At 35.1% G+C, this 27,129-nt stretch overlaps 1 protein-coding gene across 3 annotated transcripts in view; it reads right to left on the bottom strand.

The window, feature by feature from the left end:
- Nucleotides 1-27,129, bottom strand: part of LOC150107933 (telomere length regulation protein TEL2 homolog) — a 284,799-nt gene that overhangs the window by 24,683 nt on the left and 232,987 nt on the right. For all 3 annotated transcript variants that reach the window (XM_090415456.1, XM_090415457.1, XM_090415458.1), the window contains 2 exons: nucleotides 27,030-27,094; nucleotides 319-434 (listed from right to left, as the gene is read on the bottom strand). In XM_090415456.1, the coding sequence (XP_090271582.1) occupies nucleotides 319-434; nucleotides 27,030-27,094 (181 nt within the window). The remainder of the gene's footprint in view (nucleotides 1-318; nucleotides 435-27,029; nucleotides 27,095-27,129) is intronic.

Here is a 27,129-nt window from a genome sequence, read left to right on the forward strand (position 1 = left end):
CCTGTATTTTTTAAAAATTTTTTCATAGCAGATGTCCATAATTTAGAATGCAATTCCTACTGGTGATTGCAGTATTGTATTACAGAATATGTGAGATAAAAAAATGAGTCATATTGTTTAGCTGAATTGCACTTAATGTGCATTTTAAAAATATGAGTATATTTTTGATAAATCAAAATATTTGTAAGTTAGTGAAATCCATGTAAATGTTGAAGTCATTTCAAAAAGCATTAGTAATTTGTAATTTGATACTTTGTGTTTACAAAAGACGACTTTTATGCAGAAAAATCATAGCAATTTATTGTGAAGCATACTTACTTAATAACCAATCACGACATTCCAGAATTTCAGTTTGCATGTCTGACACTATGAAAGAAGATGGAACACTTAATAAAACCATACACACAGCAAATATTAGAGCTTCATTCACAAACCTAATGACAAAAAAATAAAATAAATAAAACAAATAAAAAATAAATAAAAAACATAAAATTGCTTTAGAATATATTATCTATTTTAATTCAAATTAAAAATTAAAAGAAAAACAAAGGGTTTTTATCAGTCTCAGTTCAAATCCTATTATGTTAAAAAAAAAAAAAAAAGAAAAAAAGATAATACATGGCTTTCAATGCTTAATGAAACACCAGTGCATTATGCCATCGACTTTAACAGAATGTGAGAAGAAGAGTTTGCTGAACTAAGACCAACAACAAGGATAAGGAACTGATGGAAAGCATTTACACACTCCCAATGTTCCTGATGGAATTTGGGAAAGAAGAAGAAAGAAGTGCATTATGTATTAGAGCTTGAAATGGCAATAAAACTACAACTGGAATTCAAATCAGGATTACTCTCTCTCCTATAATTAAAAAAAAAAGAAAAAAGAAGACAAACCCTATAAAATTCAGCAGGAATTTGCTTTTCTGAAGCAGTCTTTTATAAACATCTATGTTTTATCTATTACTACTCAAAAATAGAAGTAATTTGAGCAGTAGTAAATTTTAAAAGGCTCACATTAGTGAGTACAAGCATGGCAAACCCAAGATATCCAAGCTAGACCTGATCTTACTTCATACAATATACACTTGGTATATCATATCTGGAGACCGGTCTTCTACTCTTCTTTTCCTCTACTCTCTCTTACTCCCCCCCCCCCCCCAGTGCTATTAGAGCAATTCGAGGGCGAGGGAGTGACTCTTTCCTCTCAAACTGTAGTTTCTACTATCTACTAAAAAAAGGCAAGCCTAGTTGTTTTAAGGTGGCAGCCCCACCACTAGAATACCTATCGTCATGCTAGTCACTTGACACAGGGAAACACATATTACTTTCAGGTCTCAATGAAATCCAAACCGGACAGAAAACATGGGGAAATATGCCACATGGAACATTAGAAGCATAGCACATAAAGAAGAATTAGATAAAATTTTAAATGACGAAAATACAGAAATTACAGTTCTTACAGAAACAAAAGAAACAGTTAACTACAATATCATATAGAGTGGAATGGACAAACAAATACATGCAAAAGCTGGTGTAATGATTTAGATCCATAAATCAATTAAAGCAAAAATAACTCATTAAACATACTGGAATGAAAGAATATTAGAAGTGCGATTGAAATTAAATAAAGAAAATTTATCAGGTTGGAGTCTATGCCCCTGAGGAAGGAAAAGAAGAAGAAAATGATTACTTTTACAAAGAGTTACAAGGAATATATGAAAAATTAAATAAAACAGACCATATAATTATAGCCGGAGATCTTAATGCCAAAATAGGAATGAAAAAAATTAACAATAATATACAAAAATTTGGAGAACCAACAGTAAACAAAAATGGAAAGCGACTCTTTGATTATACAATATATAATAATTTAAAAATAATGAATACATTTTACAAACATAAAAATATACATAAATATATGTGGTGTTGAAGAGGACAAAAATCAATAATAGACAACTTTATAGCAAATGAAAAAGCAGCAAACCTCTTCCTAGATGTTAAAATTAGAAGAGTGCTAGCAATTGACACAGATCACTATTTAGTACAGGCAAAACTAAAATTTCACCAAACTGGCTACAAAAAAATAAACAAACTAGAGAAACAAAATCTAATTACAAAGTAAGACTACTAAATGATTCAAGTATAAGAAATTTATACCAACAGAGGATTAATAACTACTTAGAAAAAATACAAGAAAATGAAGACAGTTAGAAAGAATGGAATAATACAAAAGAAATTATCGTATCAGCAGCATATGAAAGTCTAGGAACACACAAAAAATATCATAAAAATAAAAAATTACATATATGGGACAATGAAATAAAAACAATAATTGAAAATAAAAAACTGGCTTTTAAAAGATGGTTAAGTAGCAAAAAACAAGAAGATGAAATTGAATATAATAAAAGACAAGCAATAGCCAAAAGAGAAACCAGAAAGAGACACAGAGAAAGTTGGGAAAAATTTGTATCATATCTAGAATATAGGGGAATTAGCCTGCTGAATACAGGATATAAAATATATGCAGGAATATTAAAAGAGAAACTAAGCAGCATTGTAGAAAACAAATTACTAGAAGAACAAAATGGCTTCCGAAAAGGCCGATCCTGCATAGATCCAATTTTTACTTTAAAATTATTAATAGAAAAGAGAAGAGAATTTCAAAAAGAAACACATGTGGCGTTTATTGATTATGAAAAAGCATTTGACAAAATTAGTCGACAAAAATTGTTTAAAATATTAACCAATTTAAACATACCAAACCAACTTTTACAATCTATTCAAGAAATATATACAGGAAATAAAATAGCAGTTAAATTAGAACACACTTCAGAATGGAAAGATATATCAAGAGGAGTACGACAAGGATGTACCCTCTCACCTCTGCTTTTCAATATATATATATAAATGAAATATTAACAATCTGGAAACAGCATAACCCATTTGGTATACAAATGACCCCGCAAATGAAAATAGATACACTACTATTTGCAGATGATCAAATAGTATTAGCTACATCAGAAGATGACTTACAAAGATCATTAAAATCATTAAATGATATCTCAAAGCAATATAATATGACAATATCCAAAGAAAAAACAAAAATAATGGCATTCAAAGGAGAAAACCCAATAAGAAGTAAAATAGTGATAGATAATAAAATACTAGAACAAGTAAACACTTTCAGATATTTGGGATGTGATCTATCATACGAAGAAGAAAAAGACATAGACACTAAAATATCAAACTTTGTCAAAGTAAATGGCATAATAAATAATATATTTAAGCCGTCCCTGGTACAAAAACACACTAGAATCAGACTATATAATGTCTTGTCAAAACCAACTCTACTATACGGAAGCGAAACATGGACCATGAAAAGGAAAGATGAAAAACGAATTCAAACAGCAGAAATGAAGTTCCTCAGAAAAACAGCTGGATGTACCAAGTGGGACCACAAAACAAATGAAGAAATCCCTGAAAATAAAACCAGTTAATTACTACATAAGACAGTATAAACAAAAATGGCATTCGAATGGACAACAGCAGACTACCAAAAATATTATATAGATACAAAATAAGTGGAAAAAGAAGAATCGGAAGACCAAGAAAGAGATGGCATAAGACCGGAACAGGCCACATGGCCTACATTCCATGTTAGGAAGAAGAAGAAGAAGAAGAAGAAGAAGATCTAGAAAATGACATATACAAAATAAGACCCAGTACATACAAAATACTAAAACACATGAATGCAGATATAAAAGAAACTGCAAATATAAATTGTGAAATAGATGTAAAAGAATTCTTGGATTACTTTACAGAGTTTTGGATGGATAATACTGGCATCAAAAATAATTACACCAGAAACTTACAAAATACCTTAAATGATATGATAACAATGAAAGAATTAAAGGACAACCTAAATAAAATAAAAAATGGCAAATCATCAGGAGAAGATGGGATAAACTCCAAACTGTATAAATTTGCTGGAAAAAAATTTCATTAAAGGTTACTAAAATTTTTGGATAAAATATATACAATTGGACAAATACCAATAGAATGGAATACAAGCATAGTAATACCTATATTTAAAAAAGGGGATAAAACAAAACCTGCTAACTACATAGGTATTAGTTTACTGATTATATGCTACAAAATATATAGCAGAATACTTAATGAAAAACTAAAAATATACAGTGAAAAAATATTATTAGAATGTCAAAATGAATTTAGAAAAGGATGCAGCTTTCTGTTTAAAACTACTTATAGAAAAATAAGAGAATTTAATTTGGAAACTCGTCTTTCATTTATAGATTACAAAAAAGCATTTGACAAAGTAAAAATATATATACTGTTTGATATATTACAAAGAATAAATATACCTAATATTTTACTACATGCAATATTGATTATATATAAAGATAATTTCTACACATGTCATGAATGTCTACACATTATAATAGATTTAGTTTAATCCTTTATCCCAGTGAGAGCAAACAAAGTTTGCGCCTGAAAATATCTTCAGGACTAAATATAGTGTTGTACTATCTTATCCAGTAAGTAGTGCAACACCAAGGCAACTCGTGGCAAAGGTGGAGCAAGCTACCAGGCACTTCCAACCAAGTGCCTGGTAGCTTGCTCCACCTTTGCCACGAGTTGCCTTGGTGTTGCACTACTTACTGGATAAGATAGTACAACACTATATTTAGTCCTGAAGATATTTTCAGGCGCAAACTTTGTTTGCTCTCACTGGGATAAAGGATTAAACTAAATCTATTATAGTCTAACCTAGTGATAAATAAATTTTCAACAAATGTCTACACATGTTTTGTGGACTTGGAGAAGGCATATGACCGGGTTCCTCGGGATAAGCTTTGGCAAGTAGTACAGGAATATGGAGTGGATGGCCAACTATTAGCAGCCATCATGTCCCTGTATGAATGCGCGGACTTTTGTGTTAGCGTAAACAGCACAAAGTCTGAACCATTCACAGTCGCCGTTGGCCTCCACCAAGGGTGTGTTCTGTCACCCCTCCTTTTCATAATATTTATGGACTGGATTGATAGATACAGCTGAGACTGTGAGTGTGTCAGAATTGGAAGATGTAGCATTGGACGTCTGCTTTTTGCAGATGACCAAGCTTAGCTCTTCCACAGATGACCTCCAGCAGACCCTGGATAGGTTTGTACCTGTTTGTGCAGAAGCTGGAATGAAGATCAGTGTGGCCAAAACTGAAACATTTATGGTCTCAAGTCAACCATCCCAGTGCACTCTACATGTGAGTGGAGTCCCACTGAGGCAGGTGGAGAAGTTCAAATACCTTGGGTCCACATTCACGAGTGATGGAAAGTGCAACGTAGAGCTAGATACTCGGATTGGCTCAGCAAGCGCAATATTGTGGAAGCTTGGCTGTTTGGTAGTATTGAAGCGGGAGTTAAGCCAGAAGGCAAAGCTAGCTGTCTTCAATACAGTCTATGTCCCCATCCTCACCTATGATCATGAGAGTTGGGTAATGACTGAAAGAATGTGGACACGAATCCAAGCGGTGAAATGAGGTTCTTTCCAGGGGGTTGGGGGGATGACAAGACTCGACAGAGTAAGAAGCTCTGCAATTTGGGAAACCCTTAATACTCAACCGTTGCTTCTCCATGTTGAGAGATCACAGTTACGTTGGTATGGGCACCTGGTCACAATGAAACAAGAAAGGCTTCCCAGCAGGCCCTCTTTGCCAAGCCAGAGGTGGGAGGCCAAGGACTCTCTGGATAGATTATATCCAAAACCTTGGGTGGACATGTTTGGGAGTCCCACCAGAACACCTGAGCTTGGTGGCAGAAGATCGTGACCATTGGAAGTTCCTCTTGCAGCTGCTGCTGCTCCCACAACCCAATTAGGAAAAGGTGGGCCTTGAAGATGTATGTATGTATAAAGATAATGAAATAAATGAAAAGTTGTCTGAAAAACAATTTATAAACCAAGGAGTAAGACAGGGATGCCCTCTATCTCTAACACTTTTCAATATTTACATTAATGAAATATTAATACAGTGGAACACCTTAAGCAATCAAGGTATAGAAATTTCCTGGAATAACAAAATAAGTACGCTGTTATTTGTAGATGATCAGGTAATAATATCAGATAAGGAAGACAATTTACAAAGAGCAATATATAATTTAAACATTAGAGTAGAACAGTTTGGAATGAAAATTTCCACAGATAAAACTAAAACAATGGCATTTTGTGGATAAACTCCAGTTAGAAGCAAAATAGTTATTAATAATAAAATAATAGAACAGATAAATACTTCAAGTTATCCTGGATGTGAAATATCACATGAAGGAGAAAAATACATAAAATTAAAAACTTCAAAATTTTTACAGATTATAGGCCTGATAAATAGAACACTCAACCCAAATATAGCACAAAAAGAAACACGCTTGAAATTATATACAATACATTAGCAGTGCCCACATTATTATATGGCAGTGAAATTTGGGCAATAAACAAACAAGATAAACAAAGAATAAAAACATGTGAAATGAGATTCATGAGAAGAACTGCAAAATACACATTAAAAAAAAAAAAGGAACGAAGACATTTTAAAAGAACTAAAAACAAAATCAATAGAAGAAAAAACTAAACAATTATAAACAAAAATGGATTGAACATGTAAACCGAATGGCCAACACCTGACATCCTAAACAAATACTAAAATATAAGCCAATTGGAAAGAGAAGGCAGGGTAGACCTCAAAAAAAGGATATTGGATGGATAATGAGATCGGAACTGGCCAATATGGTCTATACCAGTAATTAGTTTTATGATGATGTAAATTTTAGACATTCAGGTATTTCTATATAAACAAAGAAAATAAATGAAAAAAAAAAATTAGCTGTTGAACAACAATTTTTAAATATTTTTAAATGCACTTGTGGATTAACATTGTATGTCATAAATTTCAAACTCATGATATTTCTTCCTCAAATCAGTTTATCTGTTGCTATATTAAGTTCATTACAAATTAAAATCAACATATTATTATTATTACACATTCCATGGAGTTGGCAGACTCATCATGGAGGGAGGGGGGGGGGAAGATTCATTCAACTGACAACAAGCCTATCATACTGAATCTTAAAATCCTTAACACTCCCTGTATTAACAACATACTCCAGTAATGCATTCCATTCACTGACAATTCTCCATGTAAAAAATCTACTCCTCACACCCCTTTCCACCACTCTCTTACATAACTTCCAAGGATGGCCTCTGGTTCTTCTCTTGTCACCTTCGACTCTTTTTATAATCCCCTATGGATTAATCTGATAAAATACCTTCACTAACTTAAAGGTCTCTATCATATCGCCTCTTTTCTTCCTATCTACATTTTAAACCTTTCTCCATAGCCAGGCATTCAGTCTTGATATTGTCTTAGTAACTCTTCTCTGGACCCTCTCCAATGTTTCTACATCGCAATGAAAACCAACTGCCCAAATCTGGGCACAACAGTCCAAGTGTGATCTGATCAGTGCTTTATACAGTGGCACAGCCACCTCCTTATCCCTGCATGCTAGGGTCCTTCGTATCATAGCGGCATCCCGATGTGCAGTCTTTGCAATTGCAATATGCCTTTTAATCTTCAATCTGATGTCAACCACCACTCCTAAATCTCGACCCTCATCCACTTCTTCTAGTACAACATTGTCAATATAGTACACAGCTTTATATTTCTGCACTCCAAAATGAAACATCTTGCACTCATTAATATTAAAATTACAACCTCCATCACAGCCCTATTTCAGTTCACAATAAACTCAGGCTATTTTGTTTGGCAAGGAAAATTCTACAAACAAATAGAGGGGGACAGCCATGGGTTCTCCACTCGCCCCACCCTTGGCCAACTTTTATATGGAGACTTTTGAAGAGAAAGCCTTAAACTCTGCCCCACAAAAACCAACCATTTGGCTTTGATATGTAGATGATGTGTTCGCTATTTGGCCACATGGCTCCGATGCACTCCTCTCCTTCCTAACACACTTAAACAACCAACACCCCAGAATCAAATTCACCTTGGAAGAAGAAAAAAACAACTGCCTTCCTTTCTTAGACACACTAGTCACCTGCCAGCCTAATGGAACCTTGGTTTTCTCAGTCTATAGAAAACCCACTCATACAGGCAGATACATTCACCAACAATCCTACCACCCTTCCTCACAACAATATGGGGTCATTAAGACACTACACAACAGGGCTAAACTTATCTGTTCAAATGACAATGCCCTAACCACAGAACTAAACCACATTCTCAACACTTTCTCAGCCAATGGCTAACCTCCCAAAACAATCCAAAAAATATTGAAACCAATAAACCACAACCCCCCCTTCCCCCCTCACAACAAGGATTACTCTAAATCCATCACCATACCCTATATCAGAGGCACCTCGGAAAAAATTACAAAAATCCTAAAAAAACACGGCTTAACTTCTTGTTACAGACCATATAAGAAATTGGCATCCCTTATCTGCTCCACTAAAGACCAACCTCCCCCCTAGACCTACCTGGTGTATACCAGGTCCCTTGCAGCTGTAAGCTGTCCTACTTTGGCCAAACAGGCAGGACAGCCAATATCAGAATTACAGAACACAAGGACTACATCCAGTTCCACCAATACAGCCACTCTGGTCTTGCAAGAAGAAATGATACGGTGAATGATTGTGGCTTTCTTCCAGAAAGCCACGATCATTCACCGTAGTAAATACAAGTACGAAAGGCTTTTCATGGAATCAGCCTCAGCCTTAAGAAACAATCCAAACCTCAACAAATTTGGCTGCATGAGACTGCCTCGAATTTGGAAAACCTACATCAGAAGATCTCAGCCCAATCACCCAAGAATACCAACATTGCCCGCTAGGGGACACCAGTAAGACTTTAGGAGAAAGTATAGCTTCCTGCTTCGTCCTCATTTACTGTTTGCTATGCCTGCGTGCACATGTGTGTCTTGCTCACAAGTTCCTGTTGAAAATGGCAACGTGACGTTGCTGAAATATTGGATTTGTATTAAAAAGTTATTTTAATGTATATCCTAGTCTACGTTGTTATTTCCCTAAACTATTTAGTAATAATGCATAACCAACGTCTAGGCCTTTCCACTAGAATTACAACCCCCCAGTCCTTTGTCCATGTACAAACAAGTTAAACAGCAGAGGTCCAAGAACAAAACCCTAAGGCATACCACTGGTTATCCTCCTTTTCTGAGATGCTGCTACATCACACAACTTGCTGGTATCATTCAGAGTCAATCTTCAATCTGTCTAACCAGTATACTATCTATTCCCATTGTCTGCAGCTTGTACACCAACTTATCACATGTTAATCTATCAAATGCCTTTGCAAAGTCCAAGAATATCACTTTATATGATTCTCCTTCATCTAACACACTCATCACCTTGTCATAAAATGCAAGTAAATTGTTAAACCAAGACCTACCCTGTTTAAATCCATGCTGACTATCATAAAGAATACCATGACCGTCGACCCAATCTTGTATTCTAGTCCTAACCAATCTCTCCAAACCTTGATTACAACTGTAGTTATATAGACAGATCTATAATTGGAAACTTCTGTCTTATAACCATGCTTGTGGAGTGGTACTATTTTGACTTCTTTCCACGCCATCTTACCCACTGCAAGACTTTCATTAAATAACCAAGGAAAGGCAAGGCCATAGCTAACTGTTCTGCACGTTTCTTCAGCATATGTGGCAATATATCATCCATTCCCACAGCCTAATTAACATCTAACCCAGTCAACACCTGATACATCTCTGATTATTTCACTTCCAGTTCTCTTAATATTTGCCTCCACAGCATCCTTTACATCAGTATGGTATATTCTGATAAAGTGTTCATTCAATAGTTCCACAATATCCTTTGCAATGGTCACGCTGTTGCCATGACTATCTACCAGTGTCAACCTGCCACAATTATTCTTTCTCTTACTTGCCATATAGCAGAAGAATTCCCTAGAATTAACCTAGGCCTGACAAGTCAATCTCCTCTCATACTGCACCTTTTCTTTCTTTATCATACCCATCACCTTCCTAGCCTGTGTATTTTTATATAATAAAGTGCAGGCTAGGAAGAAAAATATATAATAAAGATTATGTGTATTCAGCAAGATGATTGGATTTTATGCCATTTAATCAAATATTATCAGACAAAAATACTACTCAGAACTATTCTCTAAAAGGACTACTAGCTTCCTAGCAAAAATAATCATAATTTTATCTATATGATAAGGGCTAAAAATTAATTTTTAGCCCTTACCATATAGGAATATTACTTGTAAATGAAGTTCATCTGTAAATAAAAGGAAAAGTCTTTTCTTAAATGGGGTGCTAAAGGGACAAAACTTTATACTTTAAACTGAGAGGAGACCTCCACGTAATCCTTTAAAGGAATGTAAATACCCAACCAGGGCTTCTACCCTAACGTCCAACTTCACCTTCTTGTGGTTTCACTCTGTTAGGTATCTACCTGGATACTGAACGAACAAGGATAGGCGGCAATTTGAGATTTAGCCAAACAAATTGTATTCTTATTGGACTTAAACCACAAGTAAAATGATGGTATAACATGGCAGAATTTCATGCTAGCTTGAGCATTGCCCAGTTTAACAAGGTCTCTATTGTTTTAGACAGGGAACCAGGGCAAACAGTAAAAAGTAAGTTACTGGAACAAATCCTGAAACATACCCCCCCACCTCAACGTCAGAGTTCAAGATGAGTACTATCAACATATGAAGCCTGAATAGCAAAGAAATGAAACTAGCAGAAGAATTGGATAAGTACCAGATCAACATAATAGGGGTGACTGAAACAAAAAAGACAAAAACTGGTTAGATCTTTCTAAGCAATAAATACAACATGCTACATTCAGGCATTAACAATCAAGGAAAAGGAGTAGCTATAATATTCAACAATAAATACGAGGCTAATCTTCTTGAATGGCAGGCAATATCAAGTAGAGTGATGTGGGGAAATATCAGAATGGGAAACTGGACAATGAGACCTATTTGTGTCTATGGTCCTACAGAAGGTTCCACTGTGGAAGTGGAAGAATTTTTTTTGGATTTAGAAAAAGCAACTGACAAAATGAAAAAAGGACAAGCTTGTCCTTGTTGAAGATCTAAATAGCAGAGTAGGAAATGATTGTCAGACATACAGAAATATTCCAGCAAATTTTGGAGAAAAGAGCAAAGCTAATAATAATGACAAATACCTGTTGGTTTTCTACTTAGGATATGGACTGGTTATTACTAACACAGTGTTCCAACATAAAAATGTGCACAAATTCACATGGAGAGAAGACGCAAGGAATAAGAAAAGTCTTATTGACTATGTTATTGTTGATAGTGATGTTTTCTCCCTGGTGCAGGACATTAGAGTATACAGGGGATTTGAAATTGGAAGTGATCACCATTTAGTATTGAGCAGGATAAAATTGAATTTCATATTGAAAAGAATAACATGTAAGAAAGCATTAAAGCAAATAAAAGTTGAGCAGCTCTTCAATGTGAACTGTAGACTAAAACACAAATATTATTCAAGAATGGAGGAAAGAGTTTGTTTGAGAACAGGAACAAAACCTTGGAGATTCACTGACAAGCCCGGAAGAAAACATTCATTGATTCAGACAGAGAGGCATGTGGCGAGGTTGTCTGCAAGGATAGAAACATCAGAACTACATGGTTGACAAAGGAAGTTAAAGAGGAAGTGAAGGAAAAGAAGAAAGTATATCAAAAGTTCCTGGCGAATAAGTCAGCTTATGCTCTTAGAGAATACAGATACAAATGTAAGAAAGCAAAACAACAGTCATGGGAAGACTTTGGCAAGAATATAGAAAATAAATACCAGGAAGGTGACAAAATATTCCGGAAGCAGTTGAAAAATCTCAGAAATGGAGGAAAGAATGCTGTAAAAGGAATTTGAGATGACAAAGGTGACAGGAAAACTGGAGAAGAGATATCCTTGATGTATGAAGTAATTACTTCGAAAAATTGCTAAATGAAACAAGCAGTGAAAGCACAGTGGTAAAAAAAAAAACACCACTCAAAAGGCATATAATCAGGAATAGATATTCATACTTGAAGGAGAAAAGGAGAAAAAGAAAAATTAGAAATAGAAAAATCTTTTTCTATTTCGAATGTCATCTACTCCCGTTGCCTTTCCAAATTTCGTACGGAAAGGCAGCAGGAGTAGATGACATTTGACCAGAAATGCTCAAGTATGGAGATATAAAAGTCTTGCAGTGGCTGCACTGCATAGTTCAGAAAGCCTGGACAGTGACACAAATTTCAGATGATTGGAGTAAAGCTCTCATAGTACCCATATACAAAAAAGAGAAATAAAACTGAATGTGAGAATTACAGAGGTATTTCCCTACTGAGTTTTCCTCGCAAGATTTATGCAAGTATACTTGAGAAACAGTTCAGATGGACTGTGGAAAGGAAGCTTGGTGAAGAACAATCTGGATTCAGACCAAATAGAGACTGTCAAGATCAGATTTTCACTTTACAACAAATAGTTCAGAAATCGTGGGAATATAACAAAGATCTGTATTTAAGTTTTGTAGACTTACTAAAGGCAAGGTGACAAGAGGAATTATATCAAGCAACACTTAGTCTTTATTTGAGTTATAAGTTCAGCAGTTAGAAATGAAGGAAGTACAGGAAGATGGTTTGATGTTAAATCTGCTGTCAGACAAGGATATAAATTATCCGCTCTGTTATTCATTATATGTATGGATTACATTATGAAGGAAAGCAATATTAAACTTCGTATCAAAATTGGAGATGTTAACTCAGCTATTTACTTTATGCAGACGATGTTATCTTCTTCTTCTTTTACAACCTTTTGGTTCTGTCCACTGCTGGGCGAAGGTCTTCCCGATGGTTTTCCAGACCACTTGGTTTTCTGCCTCTCCCATCCATCTCACTCCTGCAATTTGTTCCAGTTCATCCCTCCACCTTCTTCTTGGTCTTCCTCTTTTTCTTGCTCCATCCATTGGTCTCCACTCTGTTGTTTTTCTAGACCATATCCTGCCACTGCATCTGGCAACATGGCCAGCCCATCTCCACTTAGCCTGTTTAATGTATTTTCCAATATCTATCACACCTGTTTGAGATCTTATCCAGGTATTTGTCTTCTTATCTCTTAATGTTATTTTTAGCATACTTCTCTCCATGCAATGTTGTGTTGTTCTTAGCTTTCTGTTTAGGGCTTCTGTTAAAGTCCATGTTTCTCCTCCATATAATAGGACAGGAAGTATGCACTGGTCAAAAGCTTTCTTTTTTAGACTCATAGGAATGTCACTTCTGAATATGTCTCTCATTTTCCCATAAGCCATCCATCCAAGGTAAATTCTTTGTTCGATCTCTTTTCTTTGGCAATATCCTCAAAGGATAAGAATTGGTCCAAATATACATATGAAGTAACTTGTTCTATTGCATGGTTTTCAACTTTGACAGTTCCATCGTTTATGTATTTATTCAACATTATTTTTGTTTTTTCTCTATTTATTTTTAATCCAATTACTCTGGAGGCTTTATTTAGCTGATTTAGCCTTTCTTCCAGATCTTCAAGATTATCTGCTATTAGGACAACATCATCTGCAAATTTCAGATGATGCAGCCTTTCTCCATTTATGTTTATTCCCAATCAAGGCTTCTAAAGATTTCCTCTAGTGCGGCTGCAAATAATTTGGGAGATAGGGTTCATCGCCATGTATTCATCGCCTTGCCAGATGCCTTTTTGTATTGGAAACTTTTCACTGTTTTTATATAATTGAATTACAGAAGTTGCATTATTGTAAATATGTTTTAGAGTTTCAATATATGGTTTCTCAGTTCCCTGGGATTCAAGTGCTTTTAGTAGTTGCAGATGTTTTAACTGAATGAAATGCTTTTTTCGTAGTCTATGTAGGCCAGACATAAGCATTTATTGTATTCAATTGATTTTTAAATGAGCTGTCTTAATGTGTGAATATGGTCCAAAGTATTGTAATTCTTCCTAAATCCAGCTTGTTCACAGGACTGCATTCCCTCTAGTTTAGATTTTATTCTATTATTTATAATTGTCATGAAGACTTTATATATGGTGGGGAGTAAGCTTATAGCTTTGTAGTTTTTTATTTCTTCCTTATTGCCATCCTATTTTTTGGAATTTTTTTTCTGTTTTAGGCATTTATTAAAGAGTTTAGTCAGCTGTTTGATGACAGAGCTTCCTCCCAGTTTTAAGAAGTCTACCATAATTCCATCTTCTCCAGGGGCCTTTCCATTCTTCATTTCCTGCAGTGCCATTTCCACTTCACCTTGTAAGATCTCAGGGGTATCGTATTCTTCCTCATTTGAGTTATCCATAGATGATTCTTGGATGTCTCGATCTTTGTCTTCATACAGTTCAGTATAAAATTCCTGAATTCTTTTGATTATTGCATCTCCATTTTTTTATAAGTTCACCATTTTTTCCTCTTATAGCAGCAGCTATTTCCTTTGTTCCAAATGATAATGTTCATCTTAGTACCTGCATATTACTATTGTTTCTTTAAATCCAGACAAGTGTGCAAGATTCCCTGACTAAATTGAATAACTATTGTAATAAATTGGTATGAAAATTAGCAATAACAAGACAAAGACAATTAAAATAACTGCATCATGAATGGAGAACCTATAAAACAATTAAAACATTTCAGCTTGTTAGGCACAATTTTTTGTGAAGATGGTATATTAAATGTTGAAATAGACAACAGCTGTTGTCTATTTCAACAATTAAGCTACCTTCCTGCCATATCAAAGCTGGTATGGCAGGAAGGCAACTGAATAAATTTATGGAATATGAGAGAAATTAGCCAAAACGCTAAATTATCTGTATACAAGACAGTGTTCAACCAATTTTAACTTATGGATCTGACAGCTGGGTTAGAAATAAAACACTTGACCAAAGACTACAGACCACAGATATGCAAGTCCTGAGAAATATTAAGAGTGTGAACAGATGGCATCAATAGCAATATCGTATTAAAAACGAGGATATTAGGGAAAAACTCCACATTGTTAGCATCCAGTAAAGTGCTAACAGAGCTAATCTCAGGGGGTATCTCACCTAAACAGAATGGGAGAGGAAAGATTAGCAAAACAAGTGTTCTCTGTAAGGTTGGCAGGAAAAAAACCTTAGAGGAAAACCAAGATATAGGTGGACTGATACAGTAAAAAGTGCCTTAGAAGACAGAAATATAAGATCTGATAATGTTGTATCTAGACAGATAACAGACTGATTGGGAGGAAAATTGTCGATAGGAAGTTAGTATTGATGTAAATTCTTCATGTATAATATCATAATATCCTGTACACCCCTTGAGAGCAATGATGTCAGGAATTTGATGATGATGATGATGATGATGACTTTTTAAATATAATTCTTGTGCCTAGGAAGCCAGGATGGTATGAATTATCTTGCTAGAATATAGAGGATAAATCAGGAAGATGGCACAATGTTCAGGAGATTACAGAAAACGCTTAGAAAAGAGTACTGTAAAAGGAATCAGATATGATAGAGGTAGTAACAAAACTGAAGACATTTTAGATATTTTGAAGTAATTACATTAAATGAAAGAAGGGACAGAACAGTGGTGGAATATTCAGGAAGAATGCAGTGAAGTATACAAATCAAAAGGCAGCTAAAGAAGATTATATTCGATCAGAAATGCTCAAATATAATGGTATAAAAGTTTTATTTTCAGTAGCTGCAATGCACAATTCAGAAGGTTAAATTCTGGCGGATTGCTGTAGATTTCTATAGTTATTAATCTATAAAAAATAATACTGAATTTGGGAATTACAGAGGATTTCCCTAATAGTGTTTCAGGTAAGATTTATGCAAGCAATACTTGAGAAAATGCTTAGAAAAATTGTGGAAACTGGGAGAAAATAAAGCTGGATTCAGGCCAAACAGCAGTTATTAGAATTCTATTTTCACTTTAAGATAAGTAGTTGAGAAATTATAGGAATATAACAAGGATCTGTAGTTGCATTTTGTAGATCTGAAAGAGAAAGTAAAAGGGTTGTTGGAAGAGGCAAGAGTGAGGAAGTGAAAATCATCAGTATATTACCTCGATATGATTAAAATGAATTAAGAAGAAGGGCAATCATGACAAATGATTCAATGTAGATGCTATGTAATAGCAAAGGATGTGAGTTTTTGGAGCTAGTTGAGGAATTGGATAAGTACCAGATCGACATAATAGGGGTGACTAAAACAAAAAAAGACAAAAACTGGTGAATCTTTCTGAGCAATAAATACAAAATGTTATAATCAGGAAATGATAACAAGGAAAAGAAGGAGTAGCCATAGTATTCACAACTAAATACGAGGCTAATATTCTTGAATCGCAGGCAGTCTCAAGTAGAGTGATGTGGGCAAATATGAGAATGGGGAACTGGACAATGAGACGTCTTCGTGCCTATGGTCCCACAGAAGGTTTGGCTAAGGGAGTAGTGGAGGAATTTTTTGAGGCTTCAGAGAAAGCAACCACAATGAAAAATGAAAAGTTGGTCCTTCTTGGGGATCTAAACAGCAGAGTAGGAAATGATTGTCAGACAATATTTTTCCAAAAATATTTTGGAAAAATTTGGAGAAAAGACCAAAGATCATAATAATGGCAAATACTTGTTGGATTTCTGTTCAGCATATGGATTGGTTATTATTAACCCAGTGTTACAACATAAAAATGTGCACAAATTCACATGAAGAGAAGACGCAAGGAATAAGAAAAGTCTCATTGACTATGTTATTGTTGATAGTGATGTTTTCCCTCTGGTGCAGGACACTAGAGTGTACAGAGGATTTGAAATTGGAAGTGATCACCATTTAGTCTTGAGCAGGATAAAATTGAATTTCATAATGAAAAGAATAACATGTAAGAAAGTTTTAAAGCGAATAAAAGTTGAGCAGCTCTCATATCTCAGATGCGAACTGTAGATTAAAATACATAAACATTATTCAAAAAAAAAAAAAAAATGAAAACGTTTGAGAACAGGATTCAAACCTTGGAGATTCAGTGGCAAGCTCTGAAGAAAACATTGACTGATTCAGCCAGAGCGACATCTGGTGAGGTTGTCTGCAGGGATAGAAAAATCAGAACTCCATGGTGGACACAGGAAGTTAAGGAGGTAGTGAAGGAAAAGAAGAAAGCATATCAAAAGTTCCTGGCAAATAAGTCAGATTGTGCTCTTAGAGAATACAGAGACAAACATAAGAAAGCTAAACACTGTGTAAAACTAGCTAAACAAAAGTTATGGGAAGACTTTGGTAAGAACACAGAAAATAGATATCAAGAATTGGCAAGATATTCTGGAGATTGTTGAAGAAGATCAGAAATGGAGGAAAGAGGAATTAGAGATGATAAAGGTGAAATGAAACAGGAGAAAAACAAATCCTTGAAGTATGGAGTAATTACTTTGAAAAAGTGCTAAATGAAACTAGCAGGGATGACAGAACAGTGATAAAAAAACACTGACCAGGCATGCAATCAGGAATACATATTCATACTCGAAGTGGAAAAAGCCATCAAAAGACTAAAATGTGGAAAGGCAGGTGGAGTAGATGATATTCAACCAGAAATGCTCAAGTATGGAGATATAAAAGTCTTACAGTGGCTTCACTGCATGGTTCAGAGTGCCTGAACCATGCAGTGAACAGAGGAAGTACAGAGGAACGAATTCAAGATGATTGAAGTAGAGCTCTCATAGTACCCATATATAAAAAGGGAAATAAAACTGAATGTGAGAATTACAGAGGTATTTCTCTACTGAGTGTTCCTGGTAAAATTTATGCCAGTATACTTGAGAAACAGTTGAGAAGAATTGTGGAAGAGAAGCTTGGTGAAGAACAAGCTGGATTCAGGTCAAATAGAGGCTATCAGGATCAGATTTTCACTTTACGACAAATAGCTGAGAAGTCATGGGAATATAACAAAGATCTTTATGTAAGTTTTGTTGATCTGATAAAAGCATAATGACAAGGTGCCAAGAGAGAAGCTATTCAAAACGCCACAGTTGTATGGTGTCAGTGGGGCATTATATCAAGCAATACTTAGTCTTTATTTGAGTAGTAAGTCAGCAGTTAGAATTGAAGGAAGTACAGGAAGATGGTTTAATGTTAAATCTGGTGTCAGACAAGGATGTACATTATCCAATCTGTTATTCATTACCTATATGGATCACATTATGAAGGAAAGTGGTATTAAACATGATATCAAAATTGGAGATGTTAATGTCAGCTCTTTGCTTTATGCAGACAATGTTATACTTCTAAATAAATCCGCTACAAGTCTGCAAGATTCTCTGACTAAATTGAATAACTGTTGTAACAGTTCTGAAGGTCAGCAATAACAAGACAGTGAAAATAGGCAGAAGCATTGAAAATATCAACTGCATTGTGAATGAAGAACCTACAGAACAAGTAAAAACATATCGGCTACTCAGGCACGATTTTTAGTGAAGATGGTAAATTAAATATGGAAATAGACAACAGAATAATCATTGCTGATATGGTAGGAAGTCAACAGAATAAATTTATATGGAATAAGAGAGAAATTAGTCAAAACATTAAATTAGCTGTATACAAGACAGTGTTCAAACCAATTTTAACCTATGGATCTAAGAGATGGGTCAGAAGTAAAACACTTGACCAAGAAGTCCTGAAAAAGATTAGGGGCGTGAACAGATGACATCAATGGCAATATCATATTAAAAACGAGGATATTAGGAAAGAACTTGACATTGTCAAGATCCATGACTGTGTTAGCAGAACTAATTTCAGATGGTATGGTCACTGAAACAGAATGGGAGAGGAAAGATTAGCAAAACAAGTGTTCTCTGTCAGATTGGCAGGAAAAAGACTCAAGGGAAAAACAAGATATAGGTGGGTTGATATGGTAAAAGCACCTTAGAAGACAGAAATATAAGACCTAATAATATTTGAGTCTTGACATTTAACAGACTGATTTAGAGGAAAATTGTAGACAGGAAGTTAGTAATGATGTAAATTTTTCATTTATTACTATCATATCCTGTACACCCCTTGAGGGTACATGGCAGGAATTTGATGATGATGATGATGATGATAAGAGGGATGGCCTACACCTGAATGTGCTTGTATCAGGAGTCTCAAAAAAAATAACTGGTATGAGACCTAACACAGAGAGTCAGGAAAACTAAATTATGAAGGGAGGAATGGTGAGAATTTGAGTGTAAGATCACAATGCTATATAAGTGTGTTAATGATGGGAAAGGGCTTTATCATGGAAATGTTAACAAGGCAACAACTATTTTGACTTGTTCGTCCAGTTCGTACCCATCAAATGTGTGCAAAGATGTCTACATGTATAAATGTATAAAGCACTAGGGAAGAACAGAGATCTGCAAGTTGTCCAACTGTGTCATGCAGACTTCAGACAAGAGTATACAAAATAACATGCAGATAGATTATTATGTCTGTACATGAATGCTAAGAGTATCAGAAACAAAGGGGTACAGTTTGTTACCTTGGTCAATATGTTGGGATCTCAGATTGTAGGCATTAGTGAGACCTGGCTATCAGAATTAGACATACTAACTGATATCGAGTATAAAGGGTACACTATTTTTAGGAAGGATAGAGAGGATATGAGAGGAGAGGGTGTGTTGCTAATGAAATCGGATGACTTGAATCCAGTTAGAGTTGAGACCTATGATTGTACTACTATAACTACTAATAGTATTTCATGTGGCAGTGAGTTTCAAGCCATCTGGTGTGAGCTGGAATCTAACTAGATCAATTACATGGTGGGGTGTTGTTACAGACCTGGTGGATCAGTTGTTAGTGATGAAGAAACGCATCACCAAATACACAACATGAGTGCGAAAAGAATAATCATAATGGGAGACTTTAATTATCCAAACATTGATTGAATAGCAGTAGAATCTCATGAGAAAAATGAAAATGAATTTATTGAGCTGGTGCAGGACAACTTCCTCAAGCAGCATGTGACAGAAGGAACTAGAGGTCAAAGAGTGTTAGATTTGATTATAGTGTCACAGGGCATTTCAGTTAAAGATGTAACTATTCTGCCTCCAGTTGGTGATAGTGATCAGGAGGTACTCACATGGGAAATGACTAAGTTTATGAATGTTTCATTCAGAAAAGGTTACATGTTGAACTACTAAGCAGAAAATTATGACCAACTGAGGAGTATACTGAGTTCAGTAGGGTTGGATCGGTTGCTGGATGGAAAGAATATTGACAGTGCATGGGAAGCATTTAAACAATACTTAAATGATGCGATATCAAAATGTGTCCTGAGAGTTCGAAGAAAAAATAGGGCAGGAGTGAAATTGATGTGTAATCGTATAAAGCAAAATATTCGTAAGAAAAGGATGATGTGGAGGGAATACCATGTATATAAGGATCACGTGCATTATGAAAATTATAAGCAGTAGACTAGAATCACAACTGTTGTATGGAAAGCAAAGTCTGAGTATGAAAAGAAACTGGCTCTGTGTGCTAAAGACAACACACAAGAATTCTATCAATATGCTGCAAGTTAAAGAAAGAATGAATAAGAAAGAACAACTCTTCTAAATGCAGATGTCATGAGGGTTACAGATGCAGAATAGGTTCTTCAACTAATAAGTACCCATTTTGTTAAAGGCTATCAACCTGGTGTATGCGACATTGAGTTCACTGCTACCTCTTCACTGGATGAAGAAACTCATTTATATGAGGAAAAGGTATTAGAGTCTGAACACACACCAAACAAATCTGAAAACACACCCCAACTCAACACCACGAGAGTTAAAGATCAGTACTATCAACATAAGAAGCCTGAATGGCAAAGAAATGGAGCTAGCTGAGGAATTAGATAAATACCAGATCGACATAATAGGGGTGACTGAAACAAAAAAGACAAAAACTGGTGAGATCTTTCTGAGCAATAAATACAAAATGTTATATTCAGGCAATGACAAACAAGGAAAAGGAGCAGCCATAGTAATCACAACTAAATACGAGGCTAATCTTCTTGAATGCCTTACAGTCTCAAGTAGAGTAATGTGGGCAAATATGAGAATGAGGAACTGGGCAATGAGACTTATTTGTGCCTATGGTCCCACAGAAGATCTACTAAGGTAGAAGTGGAAGAATTTTTTTGAGGCTTTAGAAAAAGCAACTGACACAATGAAAAAGGAAAAGTTGGTCCTTGTTGGGAATCTAAATAGCAGAATAGGAAATAATTCTCAATCATACAAAAATATTTTGGGAAAATTTGGAGAAAAGAGCAAAGCTAATAATAATGGCAAATATCTGTTGGATTTCTGCTCAGGACATAGACTGGTTATTACTAACACCATGTTCCAACATAAAAATGTACACAAATTCACATGGAGAGAAGAGGCAAGGAATAAGAAAAGCCTCATTGACTATGTTATTGTTGATAGTGATGTTTTCTCCCTGGTGCAGGACATTAGAGCATACAGGGGATTTGAAATTGGAAGTGATCACCATTTAGTATTGAGCAGAATAAAATTGAATTTCATATTGAAAAGAATGACATGTAAGAAAGTTTTAAAGCGAATAAAAGTTGAGCAGCTCTCAGATGTGAACTGTAGACTAAAATACACAAAGATTATTGAAGAAAAAATGAAAGAGTTTGAGAACAGGAATCAAACCTTGGAGATTCAGTGGCAAACTCTGAAGAAAACATTGATTGATTCAGCCAGAGAGGCATGTGGTAAGGTTGTCTGCAAGGATAAAAAAATCAGAACTCCCTGGTGGACACAGGAAGTTAAAGAGGCAGTGAAGAAAAAGAAGAAAGCATATCAAAAGTTTCTGTCAAATAAGTCAGCTTGTGCTCTTAGAGAATGCAGAGACAAATTTAAGAAAGCAAAACACTGTGTAAGACTAGCTACACAAAAGTCATGGGAGGACTTTCACAAGAACATAAAAAATAAATATCAAGAAGGTGGTAAGATATTCTGGAGATTATTGAAGAAGCTAAGAAATGGAAGAAAGAGTGCTGTAAAAGGAGATCGAGATGATAAATGTGACATGAAAATGGAAGTAAAAGATATCCTTGAAGTATGGAGTAATTACTACGAAAAATTGCTAAATGAAACAAGCAGTGATAGCACAGTGGTAAAAAACATTCAACAGGAATATAGTCAGGAATACATATCCATACTTGAAGTATAAAAAGCCATCAAAGGCTTGAAATGTGGAAAGGCAGCAGGAGTAGATGAAATTCGACCAGAAATGCTGAAGTATGGTGGTATAAAAGTCTTACAGTGGCTGCACTGTATAGTTCAGAAATTCTAGACAGAGGGACGAATTCCCGATGATAGGAGTAGAGCTCTAATAGTACACATATATGAAAAGGGAAATAAAACTGAATCTGAATATTAACAGAGGTATTTCCCTACTGAGTGTTCCTGGCAAGATCTATGCACGTATACTTGAGAAACGGTTGAGAATTGTGGAAGGAAAGCTTGGTGAAGAACAAGCTGGATTCAGGCCAAATAGAGGCTGTCAGGATCAGATCTTCACTTTACGACAAATAGTCGAGAAAGCATGGGAATATAACAGAGATCTGTATTTAAGTATTGTCAATTTGGAAAAGGCATATGACAAGGTGCCAAGAGAGAGAAGCTATTCAATACGCTACAATTATATGGTGTCAATGGGGCATTACATCAAGCAATGCTTAGTCTTTATTTGAGTTGTAAGTCAGCAGTTAGAATTGAAGGAAGTACAGGAAGATGGTTTAATGTTAAATCTGGTGTCAAACAAGGATGTACATTTCCACTCTGTTATTCATTATCTATATGGATCACATTATGAAGGAAAGTGGTATTAAACATGATATCAAAATTGGAGATGTTAATGTCAGCTCTTTGCTTTATGCAGACAATATTATACTTATAAATAAATCCGCCACAAGTCTGCAAGATTCTCTGACTAAATTGAATAACTGTTGTAATAGATATGGTATGAAGGTTAACAATAAAAAGACAAAGACAATGAAAATAGGCAGAATCACTGAAAATGTGAACTGTGTTGTGAATGGTGAACCTGTGGAACAAGTAAAACATTTCAGCTACTTAGGCATGATTTTTAGTGAAGATGGTAAATTAAATATAGAAATAGAACAGAATCAACAAAGCTGGCATGGTAGGAAGTCAATTGAATAAAATCATATGGAATAAGAGAGAAATTAGTCGGAACACTAAATTAGCTCTAAACAAGACAGTGTTCAAACCAGTTTTAACTCATGGATCTGAGAGCTGAGTCAGAAGTAAAACACTTGACCAAAGACTAGAGACCGCAGATATGAGAGTCCTGAGAAAGATTAGAGGCATGAACAGATGGCATCAATGGGAATATCATATTAAAAACGAGGATATTAGGAAAGAACTTGATGTTGTCAGCATCCAGGAATGCATTACCAGAGCTAATCTCAGGTGGTATGGTCACTTAAACAGAATGGGTGAAGAAAGATTAGCAAAACAAGTGTTTTCTGCCAGGTTGGCAGGAAAACGACCCAGAGGAAGACCAAGATATAGGTGGATTGATACGGTACAAAATCCTTAGACGATAGAAATATAAGATCTGATAATGTTGGAGTCTTGACAAGTAACAGACTGATTTAGAGGAAAATTGTAGATAGGAAGTTAGTAATGATGTAAATTTTTCATGTATTACTATAATACCCTCTTGAGGGTACATGGCAGGAATTTGATGATGATGTGGTATTAGGGCTGTTGCACAAACTGAATAAGAATTCAGCAATAGGGACTGATGCGATATATGTGTGCAAAAAGAGTGTTCGGCTTAACTGGCAATTCCTTTGACCATGCTATTTAACATGAGTCTCTAAAAAGGTAAGATTTCATAAGAATGGAAAGAATGTATGGTAATTTCACTGCACAGGTGGTGCAAAGACTGATGCATCCAACTCACGACCAATTAGTATCTCAGCAGTGGTAGTGAAGATTTTGGAAAAATTGGTCAGGGCTCGCATTCATAAATGGGTTGACAGTGAATCTCTACTTTGAATGAACAACATGGGTTTACTAAGGGAAGGTAATGTTTTAGCAACTTTCTCACATTCTATTGTATATACCATTGAACCAGACAAGGGAAATGTACACCATGATACTCTTGGATTTTGCTGAGGCTTCTGACAGAATACAGCTCGGTAGACTGTTGCATAAATTAGAGAATATAGGTTTGGATTATAGAATATTAGCATGGATAAGAGGATGGCTGACTGACAGATATCAAAAAGTGGTATACGGAGGATGTGAGTCTGCAAGATTTAAGGTAACTAGTAGTGCGCCACAAGTGCGTAACAGTATACCAAGGATCTGTCCTTGGTATACTGTTATTCAATCTGTACATTAATGATATTAGGAAGGATCTGACAAGCAACATCCAGCTATTTGCTAATGATGCAAAGATAGGTAGGGTGATCAGGAATGCTGCTGATATGCAGTATTTGCAAAATGATTTGACTGGAATTGTGGGCATGGGAAAATGGAAGTCAGTTCAATGGCAGTAAATGCAAAATCATTCACTTTGGCATGATTAGATATCTAATGTCATATTATATTGGTAGGATTATGCTAGAAGAAATTGATAAGGATAGAGATCTTGGAGTGTTAGTAGATAGGAAGTTGAAGTTCAGTGCCATGTAACAAAGATTGCAAATACAACTCAAAAGATAATTGCAAGCTGAAATGAATGTTCACATGCAAAGATAAGGATGTCATTCTGCCTGTTTAAAAGGCCTTGATAAGACCTCACTTGGACTATGGTGCGCAGGTCTGGTCTCCTGGTTTCTGTTATGATACTGACATATATTGGAAAGAATGCAAAGGAGAGTGTTAAAAATGATATCAGGATTGCAGAATACTGATTATGAAGAGAGATTGAGAATTTGTAGACTGCAGACACTAGCAAACAGGAGAAAGAGGGATGAATATGATTGAGACTTACAAACTTCTGAAAGAGTCATACAGAATTTCCGTTGATGGAATTTTTCAATTTATGGAGAGCGGGGAAAGGACAAGAGGGAATCCCTGGAAGCTGAGAATGAATGCTGCTAAGAAGGTGGTGATGGCTAGATTTTTCTCTCATAGGGTGATGCGTGATTGGAATGGATTGACAATGGATGTTGTGAGTGCAAGCAGTGCGAATGAATTCAAGAATAAGTATGATAGTTGGTGCATGTGGCCTCCCTTGATGAGTCCCTGACTCCCTGGAGGTGTCTCTTAATAATAATGACAAGTAATAAGATGTTCTAAACCTTCAATTATATGGTGTAAAAGATGCATTATATTGAGCAATAAATAGATCATAATTGGGTTGGTTGTAAGCCAGCAGTTAAAATTGGAGGAGTTGGATGTAAAATCAGTTGTTAGCAAAGAGTGCATACTACTTACACTGTTATTCATCATCTGCATGAGGCATATTATCCAAGTGGCAGTACATATACAAAGTGGCTAATCTAAAGTGGTATGGTGACTTAAACAAATGGGAGTTAACAAAAACAGGCGTTTGATGTCAGGAAAATAGCCCTACAGGAAGACCAAAACATAATATCTTGCAATACAGGAGTCCTGACAGATAACAGACTAATTTGGAGGAAACCAGTTAGGAAGTCAGTGATAATATAAAACCTTTCATCTGGTACTATCACAGTATTGACCCCCTCCCCACACACACATTCCTTGAGAATACATATCAGGAATTTGATGATGATTTTTGTGCCTCACTTAGAACATTATGTTCACCATTCAGTTTTTTCAACGTACTCACAAATGAATCCAAAAATTATCTGAATTTTATGATGGGATGAAATATCACAGTTTACTTTCTAATTGATTAGTGATAAACTTATAAATCTGTGACTAGTTTCAGTCAGATTTGGTGATACCTGGAAAATTTACTAACTAGAAAGATAAAACATGCCTGTAGACCAGATCTGGTTTATAAGCCATTTTCATGATGTGCAATGTAATGCTGTACATATAAATGAAAGTAGGTAAAACATGAAAAAATAAAAAAAAAGATAAATATTTACAATAAAAAAACTATAAAATATGAACTACTTATGTAAAATATTATTTTCTTTATACATAGATGATACATACATAATATATCAACAAGTTTTTATTCAATGTGTTGTGAGCATCTATGGTATGAATAAATGATTAAAATGGAGCAACAAATGGATAATGACAGAGGATTAACAACACGGATATTGTATTGCAAGTTATAGTAGAGTAGCATGGTCTAATTAGAACTAAAATTCTGACAAACTTAGCAAAAGATATACAATAAAATTACAAAATATAAAAAATACATCAAGTACAGTGAATGGGAACAGTACAAGCTAGTAGATCATGTTACCATTTCCATACACATCAAGAGCAGATGCTTCATGGAAAGTCTATGCAAGAAACCTCCACACAGCATATACAGAATGTGGAGAACTAATTTATGTTTGTTGAAGCATTATAATCATACAACACTGAGGAGATTTTTCATGTGGTAAAATGAGGGCAAGGAACAAAGACAAGGGGGCAATCCTTGGAAGTTACAAAAGGAAGTAGCGAGTAAAAGAGTAACAAGTTTTTTGCATGGAGAGTCTCAGGAGCATGAAATACATTGCTTGAAAGCTTGATAAACCTTAACAGGACTTTGATTATAATCACTGTTCTGCTCTACTACAACATATGACACCATATCTTGTTATTCACACTGTTGTATTATTCAAACTTTTAAATCATGAATAAAGCTTCATGAAATAAAATAAGCTAATAAAATTACTTAAAACAGTAATCATGAATAAAGAAAACATTTTTATATGAGTAACTCACATTATATTTTTAAAATATATCAACTTGTATCTCAATTAAAAACATAAAAAGTGCTTACACATCAGAATGAAACCTCAGTGCCCAAATGAAATTCAGTAGAGCGCTTCCCATATGTCTTGCAAGCTTGGAAAATAAAGGAGTTAAATAATTTTATTTAA

This window comes from Typopeltis vanoorti, chromosome 3 (assembly GCF_054136105.1).
Source record: "Typopeltis vanoorti isolate ZY-2024b chromosome 3, IOZ_Tvanoo_1.0, whole genome shotgun sequence".
Lineage (NCBI taxonomy): Eukaryota > Metazoa > Arthropoda > Arachnida > Uropygi > Thelyphonidae > Typopeltis > Typopeltis vanoorti.